The following is a 23,256-nucleotide window of genomic DNA, read 5'->3' as shown; positions in this document are numbered from 1 at the left end:
GGAAGGATATTTTTAGTGGAAATGTAAAAGCCAGATAAGACTAAGAAAAACAGAGTTTGAGGCAGAGAAAGGGCATTCTTGGAAAGGAGAAATGGCATGAGGTGTGAAGGTTCTAAATACAGGAATTCTGTTTCTATTGATTACATCAAGAGAAGTGAAGTTCCAGAGGAAAGATGGGCCACATCACAGAGTCTTGAAAACCTACAGCATGGCTCTCTAGGCAACTGACGTCGTTGAAGGTTTGTAAGGAAACGAGTCACAAATTCACAAGCACAACATATAATCTGGAATAAATGTTCTCCTCTATGTCTCTGGCACTTTCTGTTATCCATACAGTCTTCATGGCAGTTGGTAGAACTTGTGTGGTTGCACTAAGGAATGGGAAACTAACCTGTATGCTAGCATGTCGCAGGGTGTTCATTGCAAGGTCATATTTAATCTTCATAATTAGGTATGGCTTTTCTGATGAAGAAATCAAAGTTCAGGGGGGTATGTGATTCAAGGTCAAGGACCAAAACCAAACCAAAGTTGCTGCTGTGGAGTCAATTCTGATTCATAGCGACCCCTCCTTGGGTTTTCAAAGCGGTATCACTATGGAAGTAGATTGCCCAGTCTTCCTTCCGAGGAGTGGCTGGTGGGTTTGAACATCCAGCCTTCTGGTTAGCAGTCAAATGCCTTGGGCACTACGCTACCAGAGCTCCTAGGTCAAGGACAGACCTGATTTAACTCCAGATCTATCTGATACCAGAGAATTCTTGACACATCCTGCTACTACTCACATGTCTAGGATTTAGGCATAGAGCTTACAAGGCTATTCTAGCTTTTGTTAAATTTTGTTTTTATCAAAATTATTTTGTTCTTCAGGAGCCTCTCGCGATGCAGCAGTTAAGCACTTGGCTGTTAACCGAAAGGTTGCCAGTTTGAACCCACCCAGCAGCTCTGTGGGAAAAAGACCCAGCCATCAGCTCCTACAAACACTGCAGCCTAGAAAACCTTGAGGCAGTTCTACTCTGTCACGTGGGGTCACTATGAGTCGGAACCGAGTTGATGGCACCCAACAAGAATAGCAAGAGTCTGTTTTTTCAATTTCTCTGCATTGTGTTTTACCCCCCCCCACATAACACACAGAAGGTTCTAAAATTAAATGTATGTTGTTATTGCTGTTAAGTGCCATTGAGTCAGATTCAACTCATGGTGACACCATGTACAACAGAACAAAACACTGCCCAGTCCTGTGCCAGCCTCTCAGTCATCGCTATGCTTGAGCCCATCATTGTACCCACTGTGTCAGTCCACCTCATGGACGGTCCTCCTCTTTTTTTTTTTTTTGAACTGACCCTCTACTTTACCAAGCATGATATACTTCTCCAGGGACTGGTGTCTCCTAATGACATGACTAAAGCACTAGAGATGAAGTCTTGCCATTCTCACGTTTAAGGAGCATTCTGACTGGACTTCTTCCAAGGCGATTTGTTTGTTCTTCTGGCAGCCCACAGTATATTCAATATTCTTCACCAACACCATGATTCAAATGCATCAATTCTTCTCCGCTCCCTTATTCATTGTCCAGCTTTCACATGCATATGAAGCAACTGATAATACCATGGCTTAGGGCAGGCACACCTTAGTCTTCAAAGTGGTATCTTTGCTTTTTAGCCCTTTAAAAAGGTCTTTTGCAGTAGATTTGCCAAATGCAACACATCCTGTGATTTCTTGGCTTCTGCTTCTGTGAGCACTGATTGTATATAATGTGTGTGTGTATGTGTGTGTGTGTGTGTGTGTGTGTATATATATATATATATATATATATATATATATATATATATAAGCTCTGGTAGCATAGTGCCTAAGGCACTTGACTGATAACCACAAGGCTGGCAGTTCAAACCTACCAGCTGCTCCTCGGAAGGAGGGTTAGGCAATCTACTTCTGTAGTGATAACACCTCAGAAACCCAAGGAGGGGTCACTGTGAGTCAGATCCGACTCGACAGCAGTGAGTTTAATTTTATATATGTGTATATATGTGTATATATATATATATATATATATACACACACACATATATACATGTATATATATGTATATGTATGTATATATGTGTGTGTGTGTGTGTGTGTGTGTATATATATATCCTTTTCAAACACAACTCTACTTTCTCCATGTTTTTTCTGGGTACTGGGAAATACTGGAATTCCTGGGGTGATGCCAATGGGCAATGCTGTGCTACTCACCAAAAGTTTAGGGGTTCAAACCCATCCAGAAATGCCTTGGAAAGAAGCCCTGGTGATCTCTATTTCCAAAAAATCAGCCATTGAAAACCCTCCCTATAAAGCACAGTTAGTTCTACTCTGACTTACATTGAGTCCCCGTGAGTCAGAAACAACTGGATGACCATGGATTTGGGTGTTTTTTTGGGGAAATACTGGGAGGAAAAATACTTCTACAAATCTGATTCTATTCATGGGATTCTGATAGATTATGCCATGATTCAGTGTTCACAATTCAATCTGTAATCTTGCTAGACTCACATATAGTAGCAGGGTGCTTCTAACCACAGAATTTAATGCTGTGACAGTAGCACATACCACAATTGGGGATAGTATAAGTCTCTATACCATAAGGAAGATGTACTTAATCGTTTTTATTTTCCCAAATTGCAGTTTACTTCACTGAATTAACATTGTTATTTCTATGAGAACATTATGTCTTTTCAGACATGAAGATTCAGCAGTATCATGTAGTATCTCTATCTTACGTGGCATTCTGTCATAATTGTGGGAGATGCCCTAAAGATGGCTGTTAGGTATCTGAGCTTTTCAGAGTCACTTCCATTAGCTTTTTATGTCACCTATTCAGGAGAGGGAAATTTAAACAAATCTCTTGTGAGATTCTCTTAGAAGAAAAGAAATAAGACACTAAGTTAATTTTCTTAACTCAAGATTATCTCTGGATTTCCCTTTTTTTATATTGTATTTCCCTTACAACATTCAGATAACAACAAAAGTTGACCAGTATCACATATGTATTAAACTAATTTTTGAATTAAAAGTTATTTACTGGATGTACATTTGTATGTTGTTGTTGGGTGCTGTCAATTTTCGATTCATCGTGACCCCGTGTGACAGAGTCGAACTACCCTATAGCGTTTTCTTGCCTGTAATCTTTACAATAGCAGCTTGGAAGGTGTTGCTCCTGCAGAGCGGCTCGGTGAGTTCGAAACATCAGCCTTTCTACTAGCAGCTGAGTGCTTAACCTTTGTGCCACCAGGGCTCCTAGATATTAAGTCATTATGGAAAATTATTATCATTATTGAAAGTTGATTTAGAAACTTTATGAACTGTTTTGTCTTTAATTTTATTTAAGGTAAATAAAAAACAATATTGGGTACATGCCAGATTCTCAGACACTTCAAAATGAAATGATATGAAGTGTTAAGGGTAATCTTATATGAAAAGCATTATCGTCTGCATTTTACATGAAAGACACAGAACAGTTAAGTAATTCACCCAAAGTCAAACAATTACTACTGCGCAGATTCAGGGTTCCAGTGTAGGTTTGACTGTTTCGAAGTGTGTTCTTTTTCCCTTATGCCAAACCAAAAACCAAACCCCTAGCCATTGAGCTAATTCTGACTCAGAGTGACCCTATGGGACAGAATAGAACTGCTTACATAGGGTTTTCAAGGCAGTAAATATTTACAGAAGCAGACTGCCTCATTTTTCTACCACAGAGCAGCTGGCAGGTTCGAACTGCTGACCTTTGGCAGCCAAGTACTTCAACCATTGCACCACCCAAGCTCCTTTCTCATCATGTATTGTGTGCATATCTAGTAAAACAAATTGAACAGCTTTAAGATCACATTATATGCTTTTCTGAGAACTAGTTAACCAAATGTTTTCATATAGTAAAGATCACCATTATTCTTTATTAACTGAGACATTCATCAATTAAATTAACAGATCTTTATATTCATTGGCCTAGAAATCTATTCCTCTATAATTGAAAGAATCATTCACTGGTGATTTTTGCATGAACTGGCCCATAGTAAACTCACATGATTGTGGATGAGTTAGTTATCATAATATAGTTCAGGATCCTAAACAATAACTACAATCAAGAAATACTGGAGAGAACATTTTTGTGAGAATTGTTGGCTAACTATGCAAGTACATAGCTGGTAAAATGAAAATAATTTAACAAAATATGTATTGTGGTCATGATGAAAATAAGTCAGTTTTATTAGCCAAGAAGAGTTTAAGATCCATACATATCTGAATCCATCCACCCACCCACCCACCCATCCATCCATTCATTCCTCCATCCAGCCAGTCACCCACCCATCTGTCCATCCTGGAGAAGTCTCTGAAGTATAGCCCATTGCTCTGAGGAAAGGTTAATACAAAATGCCTCGTAACAATTGTGATCTCTTTTTCTAGGAGTTTTCTAAACGGACAGAAGGTATTGCAGTTCAGGCTGACAACCTTGTGAAGGAAGCCTCAGAGATACCACTTGGGCCTAAGAATAAGCAGTTGCTCCAACAGCAGGCCAAGTCAATCAAAGACCAAGTCAAAAAACTAGAAGACACACTTGAAGAAGAGTATGTGCTTGACAAGTCCTAAGTTTCTTCTCTGAGATAAAGTTAAATACAATGTTTCCCGGATATTGTATTCAAGCATTCTTTTAACATCTCAAAGTGTGTGTGTCTTTCAGCATGTTTTGAGGAAGTAACCCATAATTCAAAAGAAAGTATGTGGAAAACAACAAAATAGAAGGGATGTGATTTTTGCATATCTATTAAATTCTGTGGCCTTTGTATATTGTAGAGGGAATCTCACAAAGGAACTAATATTTAAAATATTTTGTTACTGTATTATTTTACTGTCACTAGGTACAGAGAAGGGGAGATACTTTGTTTGTGTAGATTCTAGGCCTAAATACGTATCATGTAGACCAAATGTCCCCAACCTCAGGAAGCCCATAGAGCTAGTCTGTAGTGCCTCAAAATCCAGAATGCCACAGGTTCACATGCTACATCCAGAAATTATCTTCAAAATTCTATTCTGTTTTAAACTTTTAATGTTTGTTTATCTAAAAAGAAAGAATGAATAGTTTGGCCTACTAGTAGCCTGTTATATAAATAATATGCACACAAAGAATTTGGAAGGAATAAACATTTGAGGATGTGACAAATGTTCCTTGAAATAAGATGGCTAAACATTTCTATTTTAAAAGGTTATTTTGTTTAAATAATGGCAAGACACCAACGTACAATAGCATATTATTCTTAAGCTATAGGACATCATTTCTAAGATGGGTTTTAAAATGTTAAATGTTTTTAACAATAATAACAACTCAAAATCAGCATTTTACATTTCCCTAAACTTTAAACTTTGATAACTTATTTAAAGTAAGATATGACTTGAAACTTTGAGGATTTTATATTAAATACTCTCTGTCAAGTTATGCACATTGTAAAACTTAGAGTTTATTAGAAAGGAAGCCATTTTTATTAGCAATAGCCATTTGAATCTTTATTTATTTTAAAAGTTGTAATTTTCATTACCTACGCTCCTGGGAGCATCAGGCACACCCAGGGTATACATTCGAGACTGTAATACTCTTTAATTTGACAATCAATGATGACTGCACTTTTTGTGATGTCATCAAGTGCCTTTTGGTAAATAGGGACATTCTTTTCCCGCATGCCCACCATTTCTTTTTAAAACACAAGGAGTTATGTGTTAAGTGACAAATTGTTGGTTTCTTAGTCATTTTCTGAAATATAAGCCATATTCACCTGGTTAAATGTGCATAGCTAGTACAAACTAGGAATCTCTGTTGGAAGTTTGTTCACTAGGCTCAATACAAATATAGCCCCAGTTGCCCTAAAGCAGTTAGGGTGCTCATGTACAAGAAGTTAGAAAAGGCTTTTGGAGTCAGGGCAGTACAAATATCTGAGTAGCTGACGTCACAACCAGTTACAAGCTACAGGCTTAGCTCTAATGCTGGAGTTCCTGCATGGCTCGCTGGTATTCCAGCCACAAGCTTTATCTTCCTTCACAAAGATGCATTTTATAAAGATCTTTTGGTGTCAAACATCACTGCAGTATCACTCCTTGAGAGCAAGATGATACATGTCTACAAAAATAGGACCTCTAGAAAGTCGTGTGCACTAAAATCTATTCTGGAACAGTGTGTTCAAGTTAGTCCTGGCACTGTGGGCCCACACGCAGCATTGAACTAGTTGATTCCTGCACTCGACTGCCTTTGGACCCATCAATATTTTCTTTCTTCAAAGCATAATTCTATTCACATCATATCGTAGACACTTCCCTGTTCAAAGTTCGTTGTCAGAGTTGCTAGGGAGACTTGAGGCCTGAAAAATTACTCACATCAAATGTGCATTTTTTTTCTAGTCAAGTAGTTTCAACTTTGAAATGGTCACAAATGTCTTCACAAGCTTTTCACTTGGTGATTTAAAGAACGCTGTATTGTTGCTCTCTATTAAATTACTGCATTTTGTTTACTTAATTTGGTTAATTTTAGTATTAAAACCATGGAAATGGTGAAAAGCAAGTGGGATCATTTTGGCAGTAATTTTGAGACCCTGTCCATCTGGATAACTGAGAAAGAAAAAGAACTCAATGCCTTGGAAAGTTCGTCATCGGCTTTGGACGTGCAAATCAGCCAAATTAAGGTGACCTGCTCACATGTTACATATCTGACCCATGAATAGCTTTTAAGGACTCCTTTCCTACCTCTTACCAAATGCTATTTGGCCCCAGGACAAATCTTTCAGTGCTATATGACCCTATTAAAATTAAATTCACATAAAATACTGAGCTAAGAGGTCTTGATTGATACTGGGCAATACTTTATAGATGGAATTATGTCTCCATATTGTCTGGCTTCCGCATTCAAAGTCAATATTGTGTGCAATACCATTAAAATATTTTTTATGCTTACATTATTCTTTTCCTTGATTTTGCACTATCCCCACTGAAGAGCTCTGTTGATTCATTGGTACGACGTGAAATACAATCATTATCTACAAGTATACACTTTTAAGAACATTCCAAATGTCTAGCTCAAGAGTTGGTAGTATTTACCCAAACCGACTACAAGGAGTTCAAGAAATTATTTTCTTTAGCTGAAGCAATCAGACACTTGCTTTTATGTCTTTATTTATGATGACCTTGGCCATGAGCTGCTGAGATACTCTGAGAGTTTAGCTCTTTCATCTCTAAACTAGCCACATGGAGGGGCTCTCCTCATCCACTTTATTCAGACAGTGTGCAACTGTGTGCCTGAAAGAAATGGGCTGTGTTCATCTCTCTTTCTTTCTGTTGTACATTTTTCACACAGCACATTTTCAAAATAAAACCACTTCTTTTTCTATCACAGTTCATTTTCTTTGGAATGGGAAAACCCTCTGCCATTTCATTTGATTAAATATAGTAAGATAAGTACCAAGGTGAGGGAACATTTCACAGTGTGACTCAGAACAAGCTATCACCATGTGCCTGGTGGGAGGGTACCGTGTTTTATAGCCAAGATTAGACAGTTTCCATTATCCTTGCTTATCACACATCTTGTATAATCAAGGATCTATGCGGTCTGGTATATGCTGTCTGCTTAAGTCTTTTGTGTTATATGAGGAAGGATAGATTAGAGCCATTAAAGAATCTTAGTTCAATCAATGTTTGTGATCTTTAAACGTTTTTTTAAAATTGCCATTTAATTATTTCTACTAAATTCTAAGAAAAAAAAATGAATAGCAGATTTAAATTTTTTTCTCAAAATTTTCCTTTTCTTGAAATTGAACAAGAGCTTTTCAGCCTTTCTATAATTTATTGACTGTTATTTTAACCTTTATTCTGGGACTTCTGAAATATACCAATGATCAAATGCCCTCTCATTGTTACTCTTAAGGGAAAGAATTGCACATTTTCAACTACACATTTTCACCCCACGAGACTAGAAATACATCTTACTATGTCCAAAATGCCACCTTGAAAGCTGTCTAAAAATATATAATATATAAAATGAATATCAATACTAGTAAAAAGGTATTTGCTAGAAAAAGGCACAGACATAGGGCAGTATGTTATGAATAGAATTTGGTCTGATAGATTCATATTCTGTTTCCAAGCAGAAGACTCTTTCATGGGACATATTAAAAATATATTCACACTTGTTACAGTCTGTTCCTTTAGGATTAACATTAATGAAGCATTTACTTTTGTGACGATGAGTACTCTAAGCCCAACCCTTTTTCCTAATTATTGTGAGCTGTTGTCACGCCGGCCCCAGGTCTTCACTATATGTTACCCCAAATTGACTGGCTCCTTATGCCTCATTGATGATGTCTAGGACATATCAATGTTCATCGTCCACCTTTTTTTCCCCACAACCCAACAGTATAATATTGGTATTTATGAACTGATTGATGACATCCATTTTTCTAAGAACTAAGAACTTTGTTCATAACTAAGAATGTTTCACAGATGTGTGTCAAAAAACCTAAAACAATTATTGGCACATAGTTAATGCTCAATATTTTTTGAATTTGTGAATAATTTTTAAAAATCATAAAAAAGAGCAATACACTGAGGGATGGTGTTGATGCTCAAATACCAAATATCTTTGAGATACACTGGTGTAGTTGTGCCTGTGAAAAATACAAATGAGTAGTCCATGCGTGGCACTTCGCTGACCTAAGTCATTTCTGATTGTCTCATCTCAACAGAAGTTATTGCTGGCTAGGCTGTGTCATCTAGGCAAAAATCACAAAATCATTTTTCTCTAGGATATGGGTATTTTCCATTTAAATAATTATCTAATTGGTAGTTGTCTGGATTTTTAGCTTTATTTTGATTGGACCCTTTTCCTAGAAAACTAGTTTTCATGCCTTTGTACATAAATGGACCTCTGTATTTATGACAGACCATTCACACACAGACACACACACGCACGCACATCTTTAGTGGCCATCAGTGGTTTCATGTACTGCTTAATATGTACCGGGCCCTTTCTGTCCCAGTAGAGTATATACAGGCTTTTTACTTTAGATGCGGAAGCTAATGAAGGAGCCCCTGGGTCAGCAGCATCAGCATCACCTGCTGATCCATCAGAAATGGAAATTCTCAGAGCGCTCCCAGACTTATTGCAGTGAATCTGGGGGTGGAGACCAGGTGATTCTGATGTATTTTAAAATTGGAATACACTAGCATAAAGAGTAGATGATAGATTTCAAAAGGCTGATTTAGCTAGGAATGAAATCTGAAGATACATTTTAGTTTTATAGAACGTGAAATACTCACCTGCATTTTAGAAAAATGAAATGAATGTCACATTAGCATTTCTGTTAGTTATTACAACATCCTGCTTGACACATGGGGTAAAGAGGCAATCCTCTGTGTTCTCAGAGATACAGGGGAGTTCCAGACTTGCTTCCTGCTTCCTTCCCTGCAGGCAGGAGCAGTTACTTCCCTTCATTCTCCGGCCAGTGGGCATGAGCACCATCAACTTGTATTTCGCAGACACTGTCTGCTGTCTGTCCTTTCTAAGCGAAGCCCAAAACCCATGGTATTGTTCATAGCCACTCTCTAATGGTCCAAATATATTGAAAAGTCAGTTATGGAGAATGTTTCTGATGTCGTTTCTCTACAAATAACTATGCCATTTCAGGAAGGCCAGCTTGCTCAGGCTACGTTGTCATTTTTCTTGTCTTAAATATTAGGTCACAATTCAGGAAATAGAAAGTAAGCTTGGCAGCATTCTAGGATTAGAAGAAGCAGCACAGTCTTTTGCTCAGTTTATTACCACTGGGGAATCTGCTCGAATCAAGGCCAAGTTGACACAAGTCAGAAGACACTGGGAAGAACTCCGAGAGCATGCCCAGTGCCTGGAGGGAACTCTCCTGGGACATCTGTCTCAACAGCAAAAGTTTGAAGAGAACCTGAGGAAGGTAGGGGTTGGTCCACCCATGGGAAGGCGATCTATTTCACATGGTCTTTATAAAGAATTGTAACAGTTAGTCCAGAAACTCTGGAATAAGGAAAAGATGCAATGTATCAGTAATCAGTCAAACTGTCAATGATGACTAAGTTTATAATTATTTATATGGCACTTTTTTGGAAGCAATACAAGAATATTGTGTTCAGAGGGACATGGAGGCTTAATTGCATTCCTTTCAAATAATGAGAGATACTGATTTTATATTTTTTAAAAAAATACATTTGAACACATTTTAAAATTACCACCTCCTGCCAAAAAAAAAAAAAGGAGTCATGCTGCTTCTCCAATACTATTTTTTTTTGTTGCATTTTTTTTCTCACCACTATATTTGTTCATTGTTTTAGATCCAGCAGTCTGTGTCTGAATTTGAAGATAAACTTGCTGATCCAATTAAAATATGTTCTTCAGCTACAGAAACGTACAGAGTTCTCCAAGAACATATGGTAAAGTATGCTTCAACATTTCTATTTATTTATCAACTCAGACAGTTGATGATTACTGCTTGAAAAGAAAACACAGTCAATAGTTTTATGAGACTTAAAAGGGAGAAGATTTTATGTTAGCTAAAGCATTATATGGGAGCTCTGGTAGCATAGTGCTTAAGGCACTTGACTGCTAACCAGAAGGCTGGCGGTTCAAATCCACCAGCCACTCCTCAGAAGGAGGTTGGGCAGTCTACTTTCGTAGTGATACTGCTTTGGAAACCCAAGGAGGGGTCGCTATGAGTTGGGTCCGACTTGACGGCACATAACAACAACAACAACAACAAAGCATTATATGCATCAAATGTATTCACATCATGTGACTTAAGAAATGTAAGTATGGCAAGTGAATTGTCATGAGAATTTTCAATCAAATGAATATTTAAATGTGAAATGTTTCTTTGAATTTGAACATGTGACATTTCAGATTATGGTTTTAATCAACCTTTCCTATTCAGTTTTCTCTTGCATGAACTTTAAAAAACTAAATATGTAAGAAAAAAAGACAGGTGTGTCGCAGATTTTAGATTTTAAGGCACAATTCTGATGTGCAAAAGTGATGTCATCTCTAGCTAGTGACCCCTGGCTAGTGGCTGGCTTTTCTAGTCAGGTCCCTCAGCAGGTGACCCTTGAGAGACCATCCACAAAACAGCACACACATGTAGGTCCAGCAGAATTCAGGGAGGGGGCAAAGTAGACAGAGTCAAGCCCAAAGATGTTCTAAATAGAAACAGGTGTTAATTACTAATTTATAAATAGTTTAATCTGTGGCGTGTGCACATACTGCATAAACAGACGTGGGTACTGAAAGGGGACAGCAGTGACAGAAGTCAAACCATTGACAAAGGCACTCTAGAAAGGGTAGTGGCAGTGAATTCTTTGAACCTTTTGTAAGGAGAATGCATTTTCGCATTACTTAGGTAATTTTTATAAATATACAAAAAATGAGGAAAAGTTTGGAAAATTGAATTCAATGAAATTGTTTTACTAGACGACTAAGTTAGCATTTCCGGACTCTGAACCACTGCTATGTAGTCAACTCTGACTTAGGGTGGCCCCACCTGTGCAGAATCGAACTGCTCCACAGGCTTTTAAGACTGTGACCTTCTGGAGGCAGGTCACGGGGCCTTTCTTTCGAGGTCCCTCTGGGTGGATTTGAACCACTAACTCTTTGGCTAGTAGTTGAGTCCTTAAGTGGCTGTACCACCCAGCTGCCCCAATTCAGTAGTAGAGAATATACTATTCTATTCTTTTTAGTATTTGGACTTCCTAACGCAAGTTACGTTTTTCTGCTTTGATTGATCTGTAAATGAAAGAAATGCCTCTACGCTTCCTAGTGAGGATTGAGTGAGTGAATACATATTGTATACATAATGCAGCACCAGGCACACGCTGCGACACTCTATTACTATCATTCTTATTGATTCCTGACAGCAGCTATTTCAGTGATAATCCTTTTCATATAGTTTTAAAGAGTTTCTAGGATGTTAAATGTACCTTTTATAAATTAGGAATTAGGTTTGTTAAAGTACTAAATCTGTTTAGCATAGAAGTAATAATAATTTTCACCACTTATCCAACTTGTTAAGAGAAAGTTGACATTATTCAGACGTGTGACAGCACATTCGTATTTAGGGAATAGTCTCTCTGTTCCCATTGTTTGTTTCTGCTGTCATGGAGGAACGTTCCCTCACTCTTGCTGTCTTGCTGAATATCATGGGCAGAGGCATTCTTTGGTGCCACTGGAGATTTACGTCCGAGGGAAGAGTTTTGCGATGATGCCGCTCGATGAAAAACAGTAGGTGCCGTCCTTTGACGCTGGTCTTTTTCATTCTGTTCCCTCTGCACCTTTTGTAGGACTTCTGTCAGGCTCTGGAGTCTCTGAACAGCACAGTGACTGCCTTCTCGGCCAGTGCTCGCAAGGTCATGGCCAGAGACTCTGCTGCTCAGGAGGCAGTGGCTGTGGAGCGGCAGTACGAGGGGCTACTGAGCAGGGCGAAGGGCAGACAGACCGCCCTGGAGAGCCGCCTGGCCCACTGGCAGAGGTGAGCGGCCTGCCGTTCGGTGTTGTTAGCTACCAGGGAGTCAGGGGCAAAGCAGGCCTACCCATGGTGAGCCCATCCATGACAGAGTGAAGAGCTCCCCAGTCTTGCACCGTCCCCACGATCGGTGGCAGATTTAGGTCTGCAGGCCTTTCTTCCTATTATGTCTTAGTTCAGCATCTTAGTTAGCAACACACAAGACAGGTGGGTGGTGGCTGCACACGGGTTGCATTGGCTGGGAATCAAACCTGGGTCTTCCGCATGGAAGGGAAGGATTCTGCCACTGGACCACTATGGGCAACATGGGCATCAATAGCTAGTATTCAGTGGAAATGCTGGCCTCGCTGTTATTTAGTGATGGAAAATAATTATCCCCTATGCAAGAGATGTGAACTCATATGTCTACTATAAGATGATCTTGTCAGTCTTCATTGTAAGATGAAGATTCCTAAGGTGGAAAGAGTATGTGTGCGTCCTTACATACTACACAGATAAACACATGTGTGCAAGTACGTATGCAACAATGGAAAGAGTGGTTTTGTAGCTTCCCATCTAGGAAGAAGGTAACCAGCACTGTCGTCTGTACGATGGTTGGTGTTGCACCCTCTGACTTTCACATGATCATTCTTGATGAATTTATTTCTTGCCTTTGCTTCCTTAGACTAGAGAAAGAACTGTCAACATTCCTGACCTGGTTAGAGCGGTGTGAAGCTATAGCCAGTTCCCCAGACATCTCTGCAGACAGAGTCAAAGTGGAGGGTGAACTTCAATTAATACAGGCAAGTTCATGAAAGGGTGAGGAGGACAATTAAATGGTCTTTGCTATGGATGCATTATAAACAAACTGACCTCGATCCAACTTACTTCTTGCTCTGGTTTTGTGAGCCCTGTAGCATCATTTCATGGAAGCTATTCTGAAGAGAGCCACCTTGGCCTGAAAGATAAAGTCATGGTGACCTTTGTGATGATCTCTTTCTGGGATGTACTAGAAAATCCTCACTTGGTGGCAGGCATTTGAATAAACACTCTTGGGGTAGGGGAGTTGAGTGAAGAATGGGTAGGGATGTAGGTGGGACAGAGTGGGCTGTGTTTTTTGAAGCTGGGTGATGGATGTATTCTCTCTACTTTGGTGTTGATATGATCTTTTTATGGAATAAAAAGGGTTTTAAAAGAGAGAGAGAAACAATCCAGTGTAGGAAGAAGTCACAGTAAATAACTATTTTCAAGCAAGATAGAAAAATGAATGAGTGCAATTAAAGATATTAGATCAAAAGACCAAGAGAACTAGTTTACTACATCTTGGAAAGAAGCTATCATTTTAAACAAGTAATACTATTGATTTCTGGAGTTTAAATTGCTTTAAGTGATGATATCTGTGACAGAAAATTGAAAAGGCACAATTACTGATCAGAGGAGTTTATTATGTTAAAGATTTACACCTCAACTTTATTCTATCACCTTCATGAGACAGTTAGGAGGAAGCAAGGTCCTTTTACTTCTCATAATTGCTTTTCTAAAAACTCCGTGGGAGGGTGTCTGTAGCATTGTTGCTCCATCTTTGACTTTTTCCTTCTTTACATTGGGGGTACCCCATCATCCTGATTCTCCTACTTTCTGCCTTAAACCTGAATTTTTAGCATTGGTCTTCACAAAAGTTCCTTTGATTGTATTAGTTACTTGCTCAGAAACCTACAGTGACTGTGTCTGAGGATCAAGATCAAACTCCTCAGTCCACATCTGGTTCTTCTTATAAATAGGGGAAGGCCCAGCTCCTTCCTATCTTTGAAAATGAGAAGGCATAGACACAGAGATATCTGGCATATAAAACTGTGTTTCTGTGTGTCTCTACACGTTGGACAGTCAGTGTTGTCCACGGGAGAGGACCACGAGAGAGCGAAGCTCTCCTTTCCCGCAGACACATGCGGTGTTCCGCTGTTGTCTGAACGCTGTACCCGTAGGTTCCCAGCCCCTGGGCTTGCTCGTGTGCTTGTTCCTTTCTTCTTCTGCTCGGCATAAGTGTCAGTGCTGCTGTGTGGTCTCCCCTCTCATCTGCAGGCCGGGGACTGACTGCTTCCTGAGACCTTTGGTGATTTTGCCGGCATCACACGTGACCTCATTAGGGAAGAAAAAGAAAACGTTTTGATAAGCATCTACTCTGTACTGAGTTTACACCTATCATCCTATTTAATCCCATTTCATGTTGTTGGCTATCTATTTGAGTGCTTATATCTTCTGCCTTATTAGGTAGGAACTGAAACGCATATGTAATCCTCACATCACTTGCGGGATTCATTGCCTGATTAAATGAAAGAATTAGTGGCTCTGTTGTATGGAAGAAAAGTTAAGAGCACTTACATTCTCCATTTTAGCCTTCATACCCACCAGCCACTCCTCGGAAGGAAGGTTGGGCAATTGACTTCCTTAGAGATACTACCTCAGAAACCCAAGGAGGGGTTGCTGTGAGTCAGAAACGACTCAGCTGCAGTGAGTTTGGTTTGATAGTCTCTGAACAGACGGGGAGGCCATGCTTGTGGGCTAGAATTGCCTCCCTATTACTGTTAAGTGTACTTTGATTCTTTTTAGCAATAGAAAAGGCTGCTCAATTTCTTCATCCTGAAAGAAATATCACAGCTTCTAAAATTGCCTAATTGAATGGAACTCAGTCTGGAAAAATAATTCAGATTTAAGTCACATGTTTTATAGGTGTATCTGTTAAGGTTCCACCAGAGAAACAGAACCAGTAGAAGATACATAGTAAGAGATATACTGTGAGAAATTGACATACATCCTCATGTGGACGGGCTAGGCAAGTCTGAAGTCAGTAGGACAGACCATCAGGAAGGTCAGGCTGGAACTCAAAGGAAAGGCCAAAGGTACTGCCCAGAGATGGAGTTTCTTCTTTCTCAGGAAGCTCCTCATCTCTGCTCTTAAGGCCTTTCAGCTGAGTGACTCATGTCCACATGTGATTTGATGCCCTCACACCTCATTTTATCGTGCTTCATGGACACTGCACTTTTCTCAAATTAAAGGTTGGTGGTACCTTTGTGTTGAGCAGGTCTATCAGCACAATTTTTCTAACAGCTTGTGCTCGCTTCATGTCTCTGGGTCACATTTTGGTAATTCTCACAATATTTCAAACCTTCTTCACAATGCTATTGCACATTAAAAGACTGCTGTACCATGAAACATAACTTTAAGATGCACTGGGAAACCAAAAAATTCCTGTGTCTCTCTTTATTGTGATATTCACTTTATTGAGGCGGTCTGGAACCGAACCCACAATATCTCGGAGGTCTGCATGTGTAATCATCCTTATTTAAAGTCAACTGATTATGGATTTTATCACATTTATCAAATACATTCACAGCAACACCGGGATGATAGTCTGTCCAAGTTGACACATAAAACTGCCCATCACAAAGGATAAGTGGAATCTTTTCAAAAGAAAGTTAAAACAAAAACAAAACCTCTCTTTTAGCCTGAACCTGATGACAATCGTTTCACAAGAATGTAAAGCTTTGAAGGACCACCTGTGTCACCTGGCTCTTCCTTGGTCAGTCACCGTGGATGAGGTCCGTGACGTCTTCTTTTTTTCTCAGGCCTTGCAAGATGAGGTTGTATCCCAGGCCTCATCCTACAGCAACCTTCTGCAGTTGAAGGAAGCACTGTTCTCAGTGACTTCCAAGGATGAGGTGAAGATGGTGAAACTACATTTGGATCAGCTGGATGAGAGATGGAGAGATTTGCCACAGATCATTAGCAAGAGGTTGGGTTTTTGGTTATCTTGAAACTTCTAATAATGTCCTTTTGTTTTCAAATGATGAGTATATAAATTAAGAAAATAGTTTTGTTTAGACTTCAACTTAACTATTCGGGGGATAATTATAGAAGGGGAAAAAGTACCTGACATTTTTAAAATCAAGAAGGTAACATTTCTCACTAACTTCAATTCAAAATTTTAATCTGACAATCAGCACATGTGATCAAACTAGTTGAAATACATTGAGGAGAGTATGATTGCTAATGCTTGTACTATTTATTGTCAAAGCTGTTTGTTTACAGGAAAAAAATTGATAACCCAAATCTGCATCACATATCTCCTAAGCAGAGGCATCACATGTGTGTGTGTGTGTGTGTTTGTGTATGTGCTTCTACTCCTCCCTTACTGATTATCTCATTATCCACCATTTTGTGATCTGATTTGGTCATCCTCTATTTTCACATAATGTTGATTTTTGCAACGACCTTGTCCTTGGAACCAAACATGTCAATGTGCAAGGAATTTATACCCCCCACACACACATGAATAGTCAACCCCATTCCCAACTCCCATTGACTTAATTCTGACTCATAGGACAGAGTAAAACTGCCCTATAAGGTTTTCAAGGCTGTAAATCATTTCAGAAGCAGACTGCCACATCTTTCTCCTGTGGAGTGGCTGGTGGGTTTGAACCATCAACCTTTGAGTGCTTTAAGCACTGAGCCAACAGCCTCTCTCTATATGTGTGTGTATTAACACACACATATGGCACCTACTTCATTTCATTCTAATATAGATCTTTGGAGAGAGCAAGGGGATTATTAATATATTACTACTTTATCATTTATCAATAAATAGTAATTACAATTATATATAATTATACATTACATATAATATAATTTATTTAAATGGATTAAATTTTCATCAACTAGATGACTTAGCATTGGGAATCTATGTTTTTCAGATATGCCAGAAAATAAATTTTTTCCTGAAATTAGTATTGACTACCCATATAATCTTGGAGAAAAGCATTTAACCATTCTGGCCATTTTATTTTATTCATTCACTCACTCATTCATTCATTCATATATTCTATTCAGCAAATATTTATTATATGCTGCACTAAGCAGAGCCCTCTACTATGTGCTGGAGATACCAACAAGAAAGAGCCCTACTCTGTGCTTGCATAGAGCTTGTGTTTGTTCCATTGTTCATTCAGTCATCTATCCAGTCAATCCATAAATGATTATCTTGTACCTGCTGAGTGCCAGGCACCACATCAGGCATTGGAGCTGTAGAAATGAATAAAACCTACTTCCTGACTTCAAATACATTACAGACCAGTGTGGGGCCTAACAAGGAAAGCAGTGAGAAAGGTGAGCGCAAGATTTTGTGGGGACAGAAAGAAGGGACATTTGAATGTGGGAGAGGCTTACAGAAGGACATGATGCCAATTTTTCAAAACATGACTAATTTTCTGTGAAACAGGATCTGCCCTCTGCTGAGCTCATAAAGGGAAAATAAAGGACTATTGAAATCACACAAATACATGAAAGCATTCTAAATATAAGAAAAGATAACGTGTAGAAGTCTTTTTTAAAAGATTAAACATGAACGTAATTTTAAAAAAGTTGAGCTTCGGATAGGAACCATTGTAATGAATGTTAATAGTTTGTTAAGATCTTATTCATAATACTAGTGATGGATTCTGACTTCAGGCTACCTGTGTCACCTAAGCAACCCAGTTCATTCATGACCCAAACATTTGCTGGTCTCCAGGCATATCCTAGGCACCCTTCTAGGTACCAGGATAGAGTAAGGAGCCCTGGTGGTGCAGTCATTAAGCACTCAGGTGCGAACCAAAAGGTCAGCCGTTCAAACCCACCTGCCTCTCCATGGAACAAAGATGTGGCAGTCTGCTTCCATAAAGATTACAGCCTTGGGAAGTCTATAGGGCAGTCCTACTCTGTCCTATAGAATCCCTATGAGTCAGAATTAGCTTGATGGCAATGAGTTTAGGGACAGAGTAGTGAGCAAAGGAGATGAAATCCTGGTTCTCAAGGAGCTTACAGTTCAGTGTGTGGGGAGGTAGAGGGCTGGGGAGGATACGTATGCAATTAAACAAATGAACAAGACTTTTTCAGGTAGTTCCAAGTCTTATGGAGACGTAGAATCAGGTAACGTGGCAAGGACTGCAGGGTGGTGCGGTTCAGTGCAAGGCTCTCTGGGGGCAGATACCATCTGATTGAGGATCTGAGTGCTGCCCAGGACACAGATCCACAGTGCCCTGGGAGCAGAGCATGTGGGCAGAGGGGAAAAAAGTGCCTGGCACCAAGGCATTTGTGAGCTGTGGTACTAGGAGAGTGTGAGTGTGAACAGAGCTGTCACAAAAGTCAGGGGTCCTCAAACACCAGTGGCTGTTACTCATGTCCAACACATGGCAACCAGAGGAGGTCTTGTGTGAGGTCCTCGGGAGATCACAGGAAGGAGGTCATGGGTTCTGCCTGTTCAGCAGGAACCTGCTCAAGTGTTTACGAATGGCAGGGGAAGGATCTGATGACATTGAAAATGATTGTGACTGTTACCTAGAGGGTGGATTGTAGGGAGGTGAAGGTGGAAGGAAGGAAGCCCATTTGGAAGGTTGCTGGAGGCCAGGCGAGTGATGAAGGAGCTTAGACCAAGGCAGAGGTAGTAACAACAGAGGCACAAGAACAGAGTCAGTACCCACTGTGGTAGTGGGGGCAGCTGATGCAGTACTCTGCTAGGTCTGGTGTGGTGGTGCAGATGGGAGGCTCCTAAGACCATCTGGCTGGTGGTAGCATTTACTGAGATGAGGAAAATCAGGAGAGAAACAGGTTTGGAAATTAGAAAAGATCCCACTTCGGGTTTGGTAACATCCCTTTGGCTCTTGGATAAGTGTATGCCAAAATTATATCCTTAACCCTTTCTGTGCACTTACAGAGTATTTTACCTCTAACGCCTCTCTCTGCATAGGATTCATATGCTCCAGTCAGTGGTTGCCGAACACCAGCAGTTTGATGAGCAGCTGCTCTCCTTTTCTGTCTGGATTAAGCTGTTCCTCAGTGAATTACAAGCAACTTCTGAGATAAGCGTAACAGACCATCAAGCGGCTCTTATCCGCCACAAGGTACAGTGCATTCTTTCACCACTGAAGACTTTGGTCATGAAAGAGAGCTCTAGAATGACAGAGACTCAGTACTAACAACTCTCACAACAATTTGTTATTCATACACAGTGTCTTCATAATTGTGCATATGGGTCTAGGCAGTGTGTTATACTGATAAATGAAGATGATAAAACCACATCAGATAAAAGAAGCACCCCCTTAAGACAGTTTCTTCATAGTGGAGCAGATGTTTTCTGGGTGAAGTGATAAAAAAATATTGATTTTTAATCTACTTAGTTTATTTTGTACCAATGCTGAAAACCTATACTGAATTCTAGGACTTAATTCTATATTTTTACTGAATTACCATTTAGCTTAAAAGCAATTTAAACTCACTCACTCACTCACTCACTGCTGTCAAGTTGTTTCCAACTCATAGCGACCCCTCCTTGGGTTTCTGAGATAGTATCTCTACAGAAGTAGATTGCCCAATCTTCCTTCTGAGGAGTGGCTGGTGGGTTTGAACTGCCAGCCTTCTGGTTAGCAGTCAAATGCCTTAGGCACTAGGCCACCAGAGCTCCAAAAGCAATTTATAATTTTGGATTTTCCTTATTTTTATATTATGCATAATATCTACCATATGCTGCTCACTGCACTGAAAACCTGACTTGACGTCACAAATCCTGTAATCTATTTGTGGTGTAAACCATAGCATAACTGACGGATCCACAACTTTCTTTCCCGTCCAGGACCACGCAGCAGCAGTGGGAAGCAAACAGGAAGAAATGAAGAATGTGCAGGGCCACCTGGCAAAGCTGGCTTCTCTCGGTTGCTCCGAGGACCTCCACCTCCTCCAGGGCAGGGCGGAGGACTGCTTCCAGCTGTTCGAGGAGGCCAGCCAGGTCGTGGAGAGGCGGCAGCTTGCCCTGTGCCAGCTGGCAGAATTCCTACAGCGCCATTGCTGTCTGTCAGGGGTTCTCCATCGGCTGAGGCAAATGGTGGAAGCCACCCACAGTATGAATAAGAAACAGTCTGATTTATTAGAAAAGGACTTAAGCGATACCATTCAAGATGCTAAAACGTTAGAATCTACTGCCGTCAGTCTTGATGGGCTTCTTAGCAAAGCCCAGTACCATCTGAAGAGCGGAAGCTCTGAGCAAAGGACTTCCTGCAGAGCCACGGCTGATCAGCTCTGCTTGGAATTAGAGAGAATCCAGAACCTTCTGGGAACGAAGCAGAGCGAGGCAGATGCCCTGGCGGTGTTAAAAAAGGCATTCTGGGACCAGAAAGAGGAGCTGCTGAAGAGCATCGAAGACATCGACGAAAGGGCTGACAAAGAGCGATTGAAAGAGCCCACGCGGCAAGCTCTGCAACAGAGGTAACAGGAGACACGTGGACGCTGCCATCTCTTTCATTTGTTCTGCAGTTGACATGTGTGTAACTGTTAACAGTGCCATAGTTAGCAGGTTCTTCTTCTAATATTTTTAAGATAAAATTGTGACTAATTTGACACTTTAGAAGTGTTAAAATTTCTGAGGTTTTCAAGAGGATTTGCCTAAGGGCTGTATATGAGCTGAAGGAGCCTGGTGGCACAATGGTGAAGCACTCACGGCTAACGGAGAGGTCAGTGCTTAGAACCCACCAGTGGCTTCACAAGAAAAAGACCTGGTGATCTGCTTCCAAAAACATGAGAGCCTAGAAGACCTTAGTGGCAGTTCTGCCCTGTCATAGAGGGTCAAGTTGATGGCACACAACAACATAGATGATCCACCTGAGATCTTATTTTCTTGAGTCTTTAGATTGTTGTTGTTATGTGCCGTCGAGTCGGATCCGACTCATAGTGACCCCTCTTTGGGTTTTTGAGGCAGTATCACTATGGGAGTAGATTGCCTATCCTTCCTTCCAAGGAGTGGCTGGTGGGTTTGAACCCCCAACCTCCTGGTTAGCAGTCGAGTACCTTAGGGACTATGCTATTTTCTATTTTGAAACAATTTTTAACTGATGGGAGAAAGGACTGATCTGTAACAAGAATGGAGGCAGAGGAGAAAAGTGGGGACCCAGGTAGATTTGTGGTTCTCGTGGTTGAAGTATGAGGGAATTTGTGATGAATGTGCTTGGCTGCTAACTGAAAGGTTGGTGGTTCAAGTCTACCCGGAGGCACCCCAGAAGAAAGGCCTGGTGATCTAACTTCTAAACTATCAGCCCTTAAAAACCTTCTGGAGCACAGCTCTACTCTGACACACATGGGGTCTTCATGGGCTGAAGTCAGCTTGGCAGCAACTGTTTGTTTAAAGACTGGGGCAAACTGATTAGTTGAGAGTAGGGGAAGGGGATAGGGTGTTGGAAGAGAGGAAGAAGTGTAAAATAGTCCACTCGTACAGAGCATACAAGTGGACCTCTGGGGCTTAGCAAGGGGCTGGGCAGTATTTTGAGATTTTGTTCATTCGTTTCAAGTCAAGTCCATCAGCATGGCAGAGTGGTTCTGCCTAACTACTTTTAACTGCTTGCTTATAAGAATGGAGAAGGCAGAGACATGGGTTTAAACAAAGGTGGGGTTTTATTACGTGGTTTAATTAATTGAGAAGCAAAGGGGTTGTGAGTATTTTCCCTCAGTAAATTTGAAAAATAGTGTTTTTTTCCTAAAGCTGTCATCTTCTTGTTAATCTTATCTTTCTCCCTTAATAGAACCTTCTCCCCATTCTCGCTCTCTGGTCACTTCCTCTTCCATCTTTTCTGGGAGCAAAGAAATAGCTGTCATGCACAAAAACCAACATGCCCATAATTGATCATGATTAGGTTGACCTTCCAAAGTCATTGCCATTTGCTTTTGTTGAACTAGAATCAAACATTCAGCCTCAGCTTTAGTTCGATGATGCTGTTGATGTTGGAAGATGTGGGCAAGTCATTTTCAGCTCATGGTAACCCCATGGGAGAGAGCAGAATGGCCCCAGTTTTCTAGGCTGTAATCTTTACAGAAGCAGATCTCCGGGTTTTTCTCCTTGGGAACCGCTGGGTGGGTTTGAACTGCCAATGTTTCGTTTAGCAGCGGAGCACTTAACCTTTTGTGCCACTAGACTCCCAGTTCGATGATAGTAGAAAGAGTAAATGGTGGAGCTATAGATTGGGTTTCTGACACTCCTGTGGCAGTTGAAAGTAAACTTGCAGAAGGGAAGAGGATTTGGGCCGGAATAAATGCCTCCAGAACAAAGAGGGAAGGAGTAGCCTAGGCTGGCGAAGGGGCAGCGTGCTTGCCCAGGCAGTTAGCAGTGGCATTGGGCTGCAGGGCTGAACTGCTCTGAAATTGTTGTGGAAGAAGGTGCAGGTGGGTCTCAAGATCCCCCCAGCAGTGTCTCCAATACTGAACTCACCCAAGTCCCACAGCAAGGAACAGAAAATGTGGCACTGGAAAGATGGCTTTATTAACTTCCAGCCATACTTCTGTTTCTCTGTACAACCCTAAGCAAATCACCTCTCTGCTTGTAAGGTGGGGATATTGATGAGATCTGTCCCCAGCCGCTTTGTTTTAGGAATGAAATGGGATAATGCATATATGCTTACTTGGTACACACTACAGGGCTACAGTGTGGACCAAAATGCAAGGGGCGAAGTATCAAGAGTTTCCTCTGTATGATCCATTTTTACAGATGCTCAGCTTTTACTGTAGTTTGCATCAAACATGGTCATTGTTACAGTAACCTTTTCTCAATAAAGTGATTAATTTAAGTTAAAAAAAATTTCCATAAAACTCACTCGATAAAGCTATTTTTTATTTTGGATGAAACAACTGTGATTCTTAACTGTTGTTATTTTACAAAAATCTCATG

At 40.4% G+C, this 23,256-nt stretch overlaps 1 protein-coding gene across 1 annotated transcript in view; it reads left to right on the top strand.

Annotated features, from left to right (window-relative positions):
* SYNE1 (spectrin repeat containing nuclear envelope protein 1) overlaps positions 1-23,256 on the top strand; it is a 578,063-nt gene that overhangs the window by 165,813 nt on the left and 388,994 nt on the right. The window contains exons 30-38 of the mRNA XM_007943230.2: positions 4,438-4,598; positions 6,548-6,698; positions 9,744-9,971; positions 10,366-10,464; positions 12,361-12,548; positions 13,207-13,324; positions 16,145-16,311; positions 19,300-19,453; positions 20,182-20,810. Of these exons, the coding sequence (XP_007941421.2) occupies positions 4,438-4,598; positions 6,548-6,698; positions 9,744-9,971; positions 10,366-10,464; positions 12,361-12,548; positions 13,207-13,324; positions 16,145-16,311; positions 19,300-19,453; positions 20,182-20,810 (1,895 nt within the window). The remainder of the gene's footprint in view (positions 1-4,437; positions 4,599-6,547; positions 6,699-9,743; positions 9,972-10,365; positions 10,465-12,360; positions 12,549-13,206; positions 13,325-16,144; positions 16,312-19,299; positions 19,454-20,181; positions 20,811-23,256) is intronic.

This window comes from Orycteropus afer, unplaced genomic scaffold (genome assembly GCF_000298275.1).
Source record: "Orycteropus afer afer isolate SDZICR_OR568_19922 unplaced genomic scaffold, OryAfe1.0 scaffold00101, whole genome shotgun sequence".
NCBI classification, from domain to species: domain Eukaryota; kingdom Metazoa; phylum Chordata; class Mammalia; order Tubulidentata; family Orycteropodidae; genus Orycteropus; species Orycteropus afer.
Note: the sequence above shows the minus strand (reverse complement) of the source record. Positions and strands in the feature narration are given on the sequence as shown.